The sequence below is a fragment of the Propithecus coquereli genome, unplaced genomic scaffold (genome assembly GCF_000956105.1).
Source record: "Propithecus coquereli isolate 6110/MARCELLA unplaced genomic scaffold, Pcoq_1.0 Scaffold301, whole genome shotgun sequence".
Taxonomy (NCBI): domain Eukaryota; kingdom Metazoa; phylum Chordata; class Mammalia; order Primates; family Indriidae; genus Propithecus; species Propithecus coquereli.
Window position 1 is genome coordinate 639,341 of NW_012148631.1, and position 14,526 is coordinate 653,866.

Genomic DNA, 14,526 nt, shown 5'->3' on the forward strand with positions numbered 1-14,526 from the left:
TGGCCACACAGCTTGTGGGTGGCGGAGCCAGCGTGAGGACCCAGGACTTCCTAATCCAAGTGCTCCTTAGACCCCCATCTCTTCTGGGCTCTTCCCTAGGTGCTGAAATGTTTATATATAGAGCCCAAAGCCCCCGCGTATGCCCCACTCCCAGCAGTTGGCTAGCCAGAGTTAACCACAGCCGTCTTCCACGGAGCACCGACTATGTGCTATATTCGACACTAATTGCTGTGCATAGGTGATCCGTTTATCCTCCAACAACAAAGACAGGTAGGTTCTATTACTGTCTATTTTACTGATGAAGAACCTGAGACCCGGTGAGGTTGAGTGACCTGCCCAAGGTCTCAGGGTACGTAGTTGGTAGCCCCTAAACACTTTCACATCACCGCCTCCTCCCAACCTCAGCTCTGGGACCTGGCACTGAATGGAGCCTAGAAAGAGCAGGAGGCCAGTCCCTGCACTGGACGACTTTATGATCTGCATCAGGATGGCAGGAAGCTAATATTTACTGAGCGCCCAAGGCAGGGAAGAGACCTTGCTGGGTGCTTTGCAGAACACGGTGATATTACCTAAAGCTCAGAGCACGTCCACGCTCTAGGATTCTATGCTTGGGCTGTATGTGCTGGAGAACAGAGTTAAGGGGACAGATACACCACTAACACACACGCATCACAGGGTGCTGGCTCTGGGGGCGGGTAACCAGCAAAGGCCTGAGAGCAGCACTGACAGGTCCATCATCAATCCTTGCTAGGACAACATCAGCTCTCCACGGTAGTCAGCACGGCAGTGTGCAATGGCAGGAAACGTGGGGACTCTGCAGAGACATAGACATGCACTGAGTCCCAGTTCCACTGTGTCCTGGTCACACAGTAAGTTAGACAACCCTTGAAGCTCGAGAATGATTCCCTTGGCAGGGCTGGTGTGAAGGTTATATTGAGCGTGGAGGCAAAGTGTCCAGGGCAGTGCTGCTTCTTAAATATATGGGACGTATGGACACGTAATCTAAACTCTCTGAGCTTTAGCTTCCTCGTCTGTAAAACGGGAGCTCTGCTTGAGGCTTAGGCAGGAAACTTGAACCCTAGCTCTGTCCCTAGTAGTTGTATGATACTGGTCAGGTTCCTTAACCCTTTTTAGCACTATTTAACAGTATTAACCACAGTACCTATCTCGTGGGGTTGTCAGGAGAATCAAATGAGCTAACACACGTCAAGTGCTCAGAACAGCACTTGGCACGCAACATACTTGCTAATGCTATCATCTTACAGTGTTACTGTGAGAACCCAAAGTTCTCAGTTAAAGCACGTGGAAATGTGTAGAGTAGATGCTCAATAAACTTGCAGACATTTGTTGTTTTCACATTTTGCATCTCTTCTCTTGCGCTTTAATAACAGAATTTACCCTTTCCTGTGGGGAACCCATTTCCCAAAAAAGTGGAATGAACACGTGACTCCAACTTGAATAATCAGAGGACACTGTCTAATTAGCAACAGTGATTTGCTTGGACATGGGCATGTGACCAAGCTAAGTAATCAGCATCTACGTTCAGTTCCTTTCTGCAGGACTGTCTGACAAAGTCACTCTTCACCGGACTGAATTAGCATGTCGCGACTCTTCTGCTTTAGCTTGACAACACATCCACTGTTCCAAGGACTGGAGGTAGCGAGGTGAAGTCCTAATGACACTGCTGAACCCCTGGATCCAGCTGTTCCTGAAGCCGCCACTACCACTGGACTTCTCAGTAACACGAACTGATATATTTCCTCTTTACTAACTTTAGTCGCATTTCTGCCGCTTGCTAGTTAATAGTGTTATTATAATATCATAGCATAGGTTCTCAATACATACTATTTCCCTTTCCAACACTTATCAAAACCTCTTTTATTACATGAACATAGATTCTCCCAAAGGTATTCTTTGGATAAACACTGAATATTAGGCAGTTCTTGCCTATAAGACTAATAATAAGAAATCAGAGTCCAGAATTGCTGTTTATTCCACACGGCATACTATGGAGTCTTCAGCCACACAGACCCACATTTAGCATGAGAAATGGCTCACGGGTCTACTGAGATGCAGTGCTCTTTTAAAACACAGCCAGTGGCATATGTACACACACTCATGATTGCACATTTATTGATTTCTAATTTGTACCCTGCTTATTTCCAAAAAGGCTCTGGAGTGGCTGACAAAATAAGACAAAGACACAAGAGGGTCATTAAGGAAAATCAAAGATCAAGCCTGGAGAGAAAAAAGGGATTGCCGATTCTAGCCTAAACCTGGGTTAATACAGCTGCTTCAATAAAAATTGTGTCTATGTATTTAGCTCTCAGCTTTCTGGCAGCCACTCAGAGTGTGTCATGACAGGGCACATGGAGCACTGGGCTCCACACCCAGCACAGAGGCTGGGCTGGAACAGACACCCATTACTGAATGAATGGTGGATAAAAGAATCAAAGCTCCCCGAGAGCACGTTTGTTTATATCCTTAGGCTTATATCATTCATTTATTCATCTACCCATTCAACCATCCCTGAGTGCTTGTGAGTGCTGGACTCTGTGCCCAGCCAGTGACCCGGGGAGGGACGGATCGCAAAATCACTTGAATGTCATCCCTGCCGCAGCTCTCTGGCTTGAAGCTCAATGTTACTGATCTCAATGCTCATTGCAACTCCTAGTGACCTAGTCTCTCCATGCCTCCTGGAGAAAGGAGATCAGAAACTCAGGTGGTAAAGAAGGAAAGTGTAAGAGAAACAACAGTTATGTTGGTACTTAAACAACATTTTAAGTCCTAGAAAACGTACACACCGCCATGATCTCGCTGGATACTTACAGCTCCTCTGTGAGGTGGACAGAAAGGAGTGGGCAGCTCCCTTTACTGATGATGTTATTCAGGCACAGAAGGGAAAGTGACTGTCCCAAGCTCTCTCAGTTAGAAGGTGGCAGTTAGGATATAACCGAGGGGCTTCCCATGCCTGGCCCCCAGGATCTCAGAGACCTGTTATCACCACCTGAAATTCCTCTTCTGCCTGCATCAAGACCAGTCTTGCACAAAATGGGCATCACCTGATGGCCACGGAGAGGCTTCCTAGGCAAGAACCAGCCCACCTGACATCCCGCAGCTGGAAAACTGAGACCCCACCCACACAAAGCCACCCGGCCCGGCAGGCACCTTCCCTTTGCCTAGAAACTGATGCTGAGATTCCAGATGGATAGAATACACTGTGCTGTGGTACTTAGTGAAGAACAGGTTGAAAAGGCACAATAAATGCAGTGCTGGGTGGAGAGATGGCTATTAGGTGAGCATTCGAGGGAAGAGCTATACAGCGCAGGGGAAGTTGAAAACTCGGGTGGTTTTTGGCATTGCTTATCCAGCTCTGCTGGCCTCTCAGACTGCTGAACTGCACTTCCTCCACGCCCATATCCATCCAGGTGGATCGAGACTGGAAGAGCAGAAAGGCAGCATGGCCTTTCCTACCTTCAGCAAAGTCAGCTAGGTGGGCTGAGCCAGAGAAGTGGGGTGCACAGCAAGAGAAGACCCTGACAAAGTGCATGTGTTTCCTAGAGAAGGCAAGCAAGGCCACTGCATCACTGAGCACTAGCCAACCCTTGCCTGTTCCTGTTCTAATAAAGTGCTCCTTTAAAATAAATTTACGTATCTCATCTCATGTGTGCGTGTGTCTTTGTATTGACACATATAAATATATATTCCTAATTCAGAACTCACTCTTAAGTGTACACACTGACACGTGTTTCCTATTTCCCAATTATCCCAGAGCCTACATGCAGTGTTCGCCTGTATAAGTAGGCATTGGGAGTGAGAGTGGTGGCCACATCTTTGGACCCTCCCTCCTCCCCAGTAACGTTAGAGCTCTTGGCCGGCCTGTAAATCTCACCGCCTGACTGCTGAGCAGTCGGACACTGTGTCACTCCATTCAGAAAGTTGAGCCTTGGGCAACCCAGTTGACCCATGATCTACACAAGTAACTGCCAGCAGGATTTCAGGTTCACTGTCAATAACACGCACTTGCCTGACGCCCACCATATGTGAATCCAGTCTCCACCCTGACAGGCACCTTCAACTCCTGGGCTTCCAAACCCTGACACTGAATAAATGTACTGAGGTATCTCCAACATCCCCCTTCGTTATATTCTAGAACATTGTAGACGATAAGGCCAAATTCAAGGTGTTTCTTCCCTTCCCCACAAAATCATAGACCTCCAGACCCAGGGTCTCTGGCCTGGCAGTGGTGGAAAGCGGGAACAGGGCAGGAGCTGCTCCGGCCAGCAGGGTGGTGAGGCTGGCGTGGTTCGTCTAAACCCAAACCCTCCGAGACCACTGGTGAGAACATGCTCATCTCATACGCCCTCAGGGAATTTCCCTGAAGTACGCTCAGACCCAAGTTAAACCGGAGTTTCCTCCCTGCTAGCCTGGGAATGATCCACTACCACAAGTCACTGGTCCTCCCTGGCCACTTACACCGCTGGTCCCCGGGAGGGGAGCCAGATGTCAGGCCTGGAGGTGTGCAAGGGGCAGGGGCGGACACCGCGTCAAACCTGCCCCGTGCCAGGGCCTGAGTGCCAAGCCCCACACAGCACAGGGCTCCACGCACTAAGGCAACCACATTCTCCACGTCACCAAAGCAAGGCAAAGCACGAGGCAGAGAACGCAAGTGAACTCTTACTCACAGTCGGGTGAGCTTCGGGTTGCTGTGGAAAAGCAATTCTGGGAGGACTTGGAGCTTATTCTTGTTCAGGCGCCTAAAGAGAGAAAAAAGGAGGAACGGATGTTAAGAGGACATTAAATCGGATCAAATGTATTCGGATGCCACTTCAACCAATCAACAGGTATTAGGAGACTCTAGATCTTTCAATATGGATGCTCAACACGTGTAAGGCATAGTCTATCTTGGCGGAGCTCGTAGTCATGTTGGGAATGCAAGGCAAAGGTTGGGCACAAGCAAAACACACGTGCGCGCTGCGCTGCCATTCCTCCAGCACGAGTCTTGGAGGGACGTCGCTAATCGATCACAACATGCTTTCCCCCGGACCGCAGACGAGACTTCTGAACTTTCCTCACCATGAGCTCCAGGTAGCTCTCACCAAGTGATGGAACTGGCATGTGAAATAGACTCCAGAAATACAAATAAAATATCAGGGAAGATATTTCAGATCTGAAATTGGTGGTGGTGGGAGCAGACAGCAGTTGTTATAGGAACAGAGGAGAGGGCAGCACAGGTCACCATGGGTTGAGGGACCAAATGGAATCCCAGCCATACTGGCTCTTTGGACCAGAGCAGGGCTCCAGTGCAATTTTCGTGGGTCCTTGGCACTTTTGCCTTTGTGGCCTGTTTTCTCCATAAAATATTTTTAAATATTATATTTTACAATGGTTTGGGTATAAAAACAAATATACAAATATTATATAACATTTATTTCAACATAAAAGTTCGTTTTTGTCTTTAATTTTAAAACAAACTAAAATATTCTCATGGTCCCGTAACAGTATCGTGGGCCCTCGGCACTGTCCCCACAGTGCCTGATGGAAAAATCGGCCCTGGGTCAGGGACCAAAGTCTGGGCATCGGGTGTAGCTTGAGGCAAAACTTGGCCCAGTAGAGATGGTCCATGTCGGATGGTGGCAACAGAGTCAATCAGAGTCTCTCTAAATGCCCACAGAACAGAAGGCCATCTGTGTTTTCAAGGGCCACTGAGCCAGTGCTGTGATCTCCATGAAGGCTGCATTTTTGGGAGCCCCTGTGCATGCTAGTCCCACGGCCCTCTGCCCCAGCAGCTTGACGCAGCCTAGGATGGGAAAAGGGAAACCACCCAAGCCTGGTTAAAGCAGATGCCTCACAGTGCCTAGAATCTTTCAGAGCCAGAGTAGTTCATAGCCTTGATGAATTTTTCCATCTAGAGTGAACTAAATACGCCACTATGTGGGATAACTATAGAATCCGCATCTGAAAGTTAAGTAAACTGAGGAAAAGAAAAAGCGAGCTTCGCCCCAGCTTCTGGCCCCAAAGCCCAACCATTCCCCAACCCTGCCATCCAGCAGACATGGTTCCCTATTTGGGATTTGGCTCCTATTTCCCACTTGCATCCTAGGTCTGTGGGCAAAAACTCAAGAGGAACAGGGGACTACAGGGAGATCAGACAGGATGTAAGAGAGGAGGATTTAAGACACCACGTAACAAGCTCAGTGTCAGAAAGTGGGGCGCTCAGCCCCAATGGGTCATGCCGCGGGTGGGCAGGAGCGGGTCAGAACGCTGCTGCGAGACTCCTGATTAGAAAGAGACAAGGAGGAAAGGCTGGGATTTGGATGAGCTATGCTCCTCTATGGCGGCCCCACTCCTACATCAGTATTTTATTTTTGTAATGTTTTAAAATTGTGGTAAAATCACATAAAATTCATCATCTTAACAATGGTACGTTAGTTCGGTAGTGTTGAGTCTATTCACATTGCTGAGCAACTAATCTCCAGAACTTTCTAACCCCGCAAAACTGAAACTTCATACCCATTAAACAACAGCCCCTCACTCTCCACTCTCCCAGCCCCTGGCAACCACCGTTCTACTTTCTGTCTGTGTATTTGACTCCTGTTCTTCTGACACTGCTGGTGTCCACTGTGTGTGTGTACCTGACACTAAAGTGGAAAAAAGTGGGGAGCTCAGGGAAGAGGAGAACGAGGCCGAATCTAGTTCCCTGTTTCAAGCAGTTGTGTATAGTCAGAGATAACAGGTGGATGCCCTGGCCCCAGAAAGGTGTGGTGTTATGACTTTGGGGTTGGCCAGGGCTGGGCTCAGGTGTGGCTACATCACACTCTCGATGCCGGATCTCAGACAAGTTACTAGCCCTTTGAGCCTCAGCTTTCCATCTGCAAAATAACCCTACTTCTTTGGGCTACAGTGAGTCTTGAATGCCGCGGTGCGTGTGCAAATGTTTAGCACTGCATTAAGAGCACAGTAATAGTCACACAAATGACATTGATGGGGTCCTATTTGCATGTCAAACGCTGAGCTATGTGCTACCCGGGCAGGATCTCAACCACACAGTGGTGCTCCAGGCAGGTGTTACTAATTCTATCTCGTAGATAAGGACTCTGAAGCCTAGGGAGGTCACATCGCCAAGGCCACAGCGTTAGGAAGCGGTAGTGGCAGGATTTGGACCCAGTCAGTGTGACTCTAGGGCTCTGGTTCTGAGGCACCATGTTACTGGAAGCCTTTCAATAAGTGACAGCTCCCTTCCCCTTTCCCTTTATTTTTCCTGTTTCTCTTCATCCAGGATCGCCTCCTCCACCCCGGCCCAGACAATGATCCACCCAGTTACAATGCCCTCTCTGAAGAGGACTCCCTTGGAGGTTCCCAAGGCAAGAACTGGGTCTCTATGTGGGTCTGTCTGGAACCACCCTCTACTGTCACAGCTGTACAAAGCCTGGTAAATGTTACACCCAGACAACTGACACTGCAGTCTGGGCAAAAATCCTAAAATCCGGCCACCACTGCCGGCAGTGAGTAGGGTGTCTAGCGTGTTAAAAGCCCTAAACCAGAGTTGAAGCTAAAAATAAAACCAGCTTGGCTCCAAGGCTCCTGGAAGGGAAGGAATCGTTTTCAGTTCTTTGCTGGTATTTGTGGCTGGACAAAAATAAAAATGCAACCAAATTTAGCCAATTTGTGCTGTGCCCGCCACTTCATAAACCCTGAGTGAGGATCCCGGAGCTGTCGGGTTGGGCTCTGCTTCCAAAAGCCTCGGGGCCTTTCCAACTTCAGCTTGGGTGGGTCGGTCGCCTGCTGGTTCTTCATATCAGAAGGAGCTAGATACTGTGTTTCTAGGTCATTCCAGGATTTGTTCATGTTTACTTTGTGAACAGCCTGGCCCAAAAAGTCTTCCTCAAAAAGCCGACGAAGGCGCCAAGCTGTGCCAGGCGTACTTCCCACGTGGCTGCTATGGAAGCAGCCCCAGAATGGGAAAACGAACAGAGTGAGCTGTGCTGTTCTCCTGACCCAGGCACAGGTGAGTGCGGGGCTGCAGACGGCGGCTGCTGGCCATGGTGCACTCGTGCCATCTGCTGCTCTGTTACTCTGGGCCCAGAGGTGGAAATCTCCTGCCATAGTTCAAGCTGGAAGTACAGCCATGATTCCTGAATGGAGAGCAGGATGGGATGGGACCCATATGAGGGCAGAACTGAGGAAGTCAGCAAATGGGATGTGGGCCAGGTCAAGGATCGGATAAGGCCCATCCAGGCATCCCCTCTCCAAGATCAAAACTCCTTCTCAGCTTTCCTGTTGGAACAGTGAGGAGCATAGAGGTCAAAAGCCCACTGGCTGGTGAGTTGCACGGTCCTACTGCTTTTTAGCCGGAACTGTGAAGCTCCAAGAAACAGACCCTGGTCTTTGTGGAACCACTGAAGGCCTTCCTGGATGTAGCCTGGATTTAAGATATAAAACTAGAAGTTTCTGCCACTTTGTTTATTGAATTCATCCATTTATCCATCCACCCATCTAGCCAACCATCCATCCATCCATCCATCTAACCACCACCGACCCATCCATCCAGAACGTCACATGCTAGTAGGGGAGACAGACATGAAGACAAAAAGTTGCACCATCATCCTAGAAGCGAGGTGTTGTGGCAGCACAGTGGGGGGCAGCTAACCCAGTCCTGGTTAAAATAAGGCTTCCCAAGGAAAGCAATTTTAAGTTTAGTTCTGAAGAATGTGTGACTCTTCAGAAGACAGAGATGGAAAGTTCTGGACTTAGAGAACAGCGTGTGCGTTCCCGTGCAGGGCACTTGGGAGGCAGGCTTGCATTGCTGGAACGTGGAAGTGACTTGAGAACACAGCAATGAAGGTGTACAAGTAGGCAGAGGTCACAACATAAGGGACCTTGTGGGTCATAATAAGGGATTTGGGCTTGGCTTTTTACTTAGAGTCAGTTTGAGCCATAGACAGGGCTTGGCAAGGGAGTGACAATCTGGTTTGGATTTTAGAAAGTTCTCTAAGTAGCAGTAAACCTAGTTGGGAAGAGGGTGAAACTGGAAGCAAGGAAAGCAGGAAAGAGGGCACTTGAGTAATCCACGTGGCTGTGTGAAGACCTGATTAAGAATGAGAGTGGTCTGGAGTGTAGATGATAGACGTGAGTTATAATCGCCAGGTTTGATGACCGAATGTATGAGAAGACTGAGGGAGTTACAGGAGTGGAGGTATTGAAAGTGGATCCCTGGACTCCAGCTTGGGTAGCATCAGTCAAAATTACCAATCACTGAGGAAATGAACAGAGAAGGGAGGAACACAATGCAGAAAGGTGGTAAGTTTAGACTCAGGATTTCTGTAACTCAAGTGTGTTTTTACAATAGTCGTGGCTAGTGATATCACTGAAACCATGAGTCAGGCATCGTACTAAGCACTTTACATGTAATATCTTATTTCATCCCCATGGAAACACCTGGAGGCCAGTACTCAGTATCCCTGTACTAAGGAAACAGAGGCCTAAGAAGGTTAAGGAGCTTGCCCAAAGTCAAAGCTGATCAGATTCCCGGTGATGGGACTTGAACCCAGAAGCCTGATGCTAAACCTGTGCTCTTCACTCCCATGTATAATGATAACATTGCATTTTGCACTTTGTTAAAAACTATCTTATCACCTAATGTGTGGTCTCATCTTCCCATTAAGTTAGGAAGGTCCTTAAGAGTGGGAAATACAGCTACCATGTCATGACCCAACAGCAGCCAACACAGCGCCAGGCACACAAGGAACCTTCCAGGAAGGCCTGTTGAATTTCATGAATAAATCGAAAGGTAGAAATGGCCAACTAGGGGAGCCTGGTGAACCAACAGCCTTCCTGGGGTAGGAAGCCGTCCTGGTTAGGGGTGCACAGGACTCCTAGAGGGCCTGCCTGAGTCTGTCTTCATCCTCCAGAAACTTCTTAAAGACTCAGCTTCCAGACTTCTCTGCCTCACTGATAAGCAAGGCAAAAGGGGGTGGGGCTCCCTGCTTCCCCTCACTAGGGAAGGAACAGGGGTGGGGGCCTCCCAGCCTGGGCACGGCTGCAGCACAGCCCTTCCCTTCCCTTCCCTTCCTTGGGGAGGTATGGCATGTCCAGCTGCCTGCTAAGGCCTGAGGGAGGGAGAGAGCCGAAGTGTGCTATCCCCTGAAGGTCACCAGGATGGCTCGCTTTAGTAATGGACTCAACTGGCTCCCCTTCCCCAGGCAGTTCTTGGGTTCTTTCTCTGTCTGCTGGTCCTTTCAGAAACACCCACGAGTCTAAGTAACAAGGGCCATGGTGGTTTTGTTACCCAGGATAGATACTACACACCACCCCCAAAGGAGAGAGGGAGAAGAGCAAGGCTTCCTGCGAGCTGCCGCTCCAGGCCAGTAAGCCCCAGGATAGCAGCAGGCTCCAGGACAAGGGCAGAACCAAACTGCAAAGGCCTCGAACCTCAGCTCAGAGGTGGCGTCACCAACCACGAGGACGTACAGGTATCACTATCAATCAGGGGCCAAGAACTCGAACTCTGGAGGGTCAAAAGAGCAGAGAACTCTGATTTGGAGCTGTTTCCACCAGTTATTTGCTGTAGCCACTGATGGCTTCATGCTTGCTTGATTTCCTCACCTGCCAAACAAAACCAAGCCAGGCTTTTTTCTGCTATGGACGTTTCATACGGTACATTGGATGTCACCTGATCAATTCGGTAAGGAACCTGATTTGTAATGGCTGTTGGTTACATATCCCTCTGTCATGATCAGGAATGGCCCCCACACGTGTGGCAAGAAAACCTAATGGCCTATAGCCTCAACAGCCATGGCCACTTTGGTTGAGTGATGGCTGTTCTCTGCCTTGGAGGCTTCCTTTGTTGTGGGGAGGGGATAGACAGCTTTACTGAGATATAACGGGGCTTCCTTTTAACAGCAATTACGGATCAACCCAGAATTTATTTCTACAGTTTAGAAGCAAGTTGACCTGACATTTGTCTTCCTTGGTATTCAGTATTTGCTCCACTACATTTAGGCTGGCTTACGCCCATTTTGAAAATCAGTTAGTTTATAACTTCCAAAAGGCCTAATAGCAATTTAAAAATCTCTATTTTTGATGTTCCTGTAGGAGAAATAACTTTCTGGTCATAGTCTAAAAATTCTTGCCCCTAAGCAGTTTTTTCCTCATTGAAGTTGTTTACGAGAATCTTTTTAAAAATAACTTAAAGATTATTTTAGGAACACGATTATTATGTAATAGCAAAACATGTACCTCGTGGGATACCGGAGAAGGCTGAATGGTTTAACACCTGTGAAGGGCTTTGCAGTGTTTCTCGAGGGCTCAATAAATGGTAGCGGTTGCAGCTACTGTTATTATCATTATCCTCATCCCTGGATGTCTCCAGAGCTCAGAGATACAGAGATTTATTTCTCCTTCGCAGATGACTGTATTGGTCAGCAAGACAGTAACAAACGAACTCCAAAATCTCCCTGGGCTGACGCAATAAACACTTACTCCATACTCGCATAAGGGCTCGTCCCATCACGTATGACACTGTAGAGAACAGGTGGCTTAAGGCTGCTGTGCCAGGGAAGAGAGGGAGGGAGGAGGTGCACCAGCTCTTAAACTCCCTTCAGCCAGCAGTGACTTGTGCCACTTCTGTTCTTACACGACTGGCCAGCACTAGTCACCTGGCACAAACCTAACTGTAAGGTGAGCTAGGAGGTCTCCAGGAATACTTGGCTTATTTGGTGAGGACTAGCCTAACATCCAACATGCCTTGAGCATCAAAGCGGCAATGATCACTTTGTCCTTTTTTCTTCCTTCCTTTTTGTCTGTAAACGTAGGGCACTTACCATGTGCTAGCGCCGTGTCAGGTATTTTACCTGCATTATCTCGCTCCATCCTTAAAGCAACTCTTGAAGTAGACATTGCTAAAATCGTTATTTTGAAAAAGGAAACCGAAGCAGAGTGAGGTTATGAGATTATGTAGCTTATCCAAAGTCACACAGCTGATACGGCTTGAACAACAGTCTCTCGGACACCAAAACCTGTGATTTGCCATTCTGCGTCCTTAACTTTTTGGTGCTTGGTTGACCAAGAGGCCGCCCAATAATCCCAGAAGAGAGGACAGAAACAAGGAATATTTGCCCATTTTATAGCTGGAAAAACTGAGTCAAACAGATTAGGAAAGTGACCCTGTATCCCCTTGGCCTTACTGTCCGAGGTCTACTTGCTGGCCCTGACCCTCTGATTTTAGAATAAGGCTCTCAGGACCCCAGGAGATCACTGCCCAAATATGTAGTTCTAGAGACCTCTGGGGTGTGCCCAGGATCCCACCTTACTGAGCTCAAGCTCAGGACCCCAGCACAAAAAGAAAGCAAGGACAATGCCCTCCAAACAAGCCCTTTTGACCTTTCCTGCACCTCACACTGGACTAATTTTCCTCCAATTACACGGCTGTTAGGGAAATGCAAGGCACATCAATGGCCAGAGCCTGCCTTGCCTCTGACCCCTGCCCCAGCTGCTGCCACATGCCCCAGCACCCCTGCATCCAGAAGACCTTGATTTCAGGAGGAAAGGACGGTTGGGGGCGGGGCAGGGAAAGAAGGACAGGCGTCCTGTCTGTGCAGCTGCAGTGGAAAACAACTGGCTCTGCAGAGAATGAGTCAAACGGCTGAGAGTCCTCGGGCTCCAGATTAGCTAACCTACAGGCCTAAGTCATTGTTGCCTAAAACGATGCAGGGGAACCCCGAATGCTGCAGCCAAGAGGCTGCATGATCTAGGACTAAAGTTAAGATCTTGGGTCTCTGGGGCTCCCCCAGGAGATTGTACATGGAACTATATTAGTACGTTGAGGGCTCAGACTCCAGAAAACATGAGTAGGGTGGGAGAAAGCACACATTTATGCATGTATATGAATGCGCGCGTACGCACACACGCACGCACGCACACACACACAGCAGACATAATGCACAGGCAACTTAACAGAGTCATTTATAGCTTTGGAGCTGGCCAGATCCATTCCAAGCAGTCAGACCACTTGGCAATGACCAAAGCTCAGATCTTCATAGTGACCTCTTCACCCCACATCATAGTGGGAGCAACAGGGCAGGCAGCTCCCCACATTCAAGAATCAGGATCCCTTCTGAGATACCGCAGTCTTGCAGCTTTCCCTGGCTCAGGGTTTTTTGTTCCCTTCTCTGGGAATGCTCTTTACTCCACTAACAGGGCTATAGCCGCAGAGGTCTTAAGTAGCAGCCAAACTCTGGAAATAACAAACAGGATTGGCCAATAGACTGGAGGTGAGGTATGGGAGAGAGGGGTGTCAAGGAGGAGGCTGAGGGTTTGGCCTGTGCACCTAAAACTCTGCAAATGCTGTCATCAGAGACGGGAGAAGACCATGGGTAGAGCAGGGCTGGGGCGACAGGGAACAGATTTGGATATGTTAAATTTGATATGCCCACATACACCCAAGTATAGATGCCCAATAGACAATGGGATATACAAATCTAGGGCTCAGAGATAAGACCAAGATAGAGCGAGGTTAGGTGGTATGTGAAGCCATAAACCTGGGTGTGGTTACCATGGGAGAAGAAGATAAAGAAGGCAAGAGGAGCATGGACTGAGTCCTGGGGTACATCATCCGTCAGAGACCAGAGCAAGGGGCAAACAGCCCCCAGTGTGGTGGGAGGAGAAACAAAAGAAAGTAGAGTTGTGGAGGCCAAGAGAAGAAAGGGTTCCAAAGAGGAGGCAAGGAGGGAGGAACTGGTTTGTCAAGTGCAACTAAGAGGGGGAGAAAGATGAGGGTAACACTGGATTCAGCAACGCGGAGCTCACTGGTGACCCTGGAAAGAGCCGCTTGCTCCAGAGACAGCGTGAACTGGCATGGTTCAAGAAAGAGTAGGAGGAGAAACTAAGGAAAAACAATGACGTTGAGATGTTTTGCAGCAAAGGGGGACAAAAAATGGGTTGCTAGGAGAGAACATGGGGTCAAGGGAGATTTTATTGTTTTTATTTTTTTAAATGGAAAAAACCATGACATGATTATATGCTGATGAGAATGATCCGAAGAGAGGGTAAACGGATGATCCAGGGGACCGGGGTGGGGGTGGATTTTTAAAGTGAGCCCCTGAATAGGCAGCAGGGGGAACCGCAGTGCACAGGGACGGCAATCGCCTTCGGCGGGGCCCAAGACAGGTCACCTGTGGCAAGAGCAGGAAGGCAGAGGGGCCAGCAGGCAGCAGATGTGGGGATGGAAGTCTAGAGAAGTTCTCTTCCAAGTATTTCTGTTTCCTTGGTGAGAAAGGAAGCCAGATTATCAGTGGAGACCAAGGTGGGGGAGGAGGTGTTTGATGACTGAAAAAGAAGGTGAGAAATCGTTGTCTAGGCAAGGCTGGAGGGTTGCCAGGTGGAGGCAAATGCCCACCTGAGGGTAGCAGCCACGAGTTGCAAGTGAGATTTGTCCACAGAAACACGTGTTTTTCTTCAGCCACATTCAAGTTCCCTAGGTGAGAGGGTGCAAATGGCAGAAGGTTGAATTCAGCCAAGGTTGGGGTG

The 14,526-nt window shown here is 48.7% G+C and overlaps 1 protein-coding gene across 2 annotated transcripts in view; it reads right to left on the reverse strand.

The window, feature by feature from the left end:
• SLIT3 (slit homolog 3 (Drosophila)) overlaps positions 1–14,526 on the reverse strand; it is a 593,250-nt gene that overhangs the window by 490,211 nt on the left and 88,513 nt on the right. For both annotated transcript variants that reach the window (XM_012649737.1, XM_012649736.1), the window contains exon 4: positions 4,686–4,757. In XM_012649737.1, coding sequence (XP_012505191.1) covers positions 4,686–4,757 — 72 coding nt within the window. The remainder of the gene's footprint in view (positions 1–4,685; positions 4,758–14,526) is intronic.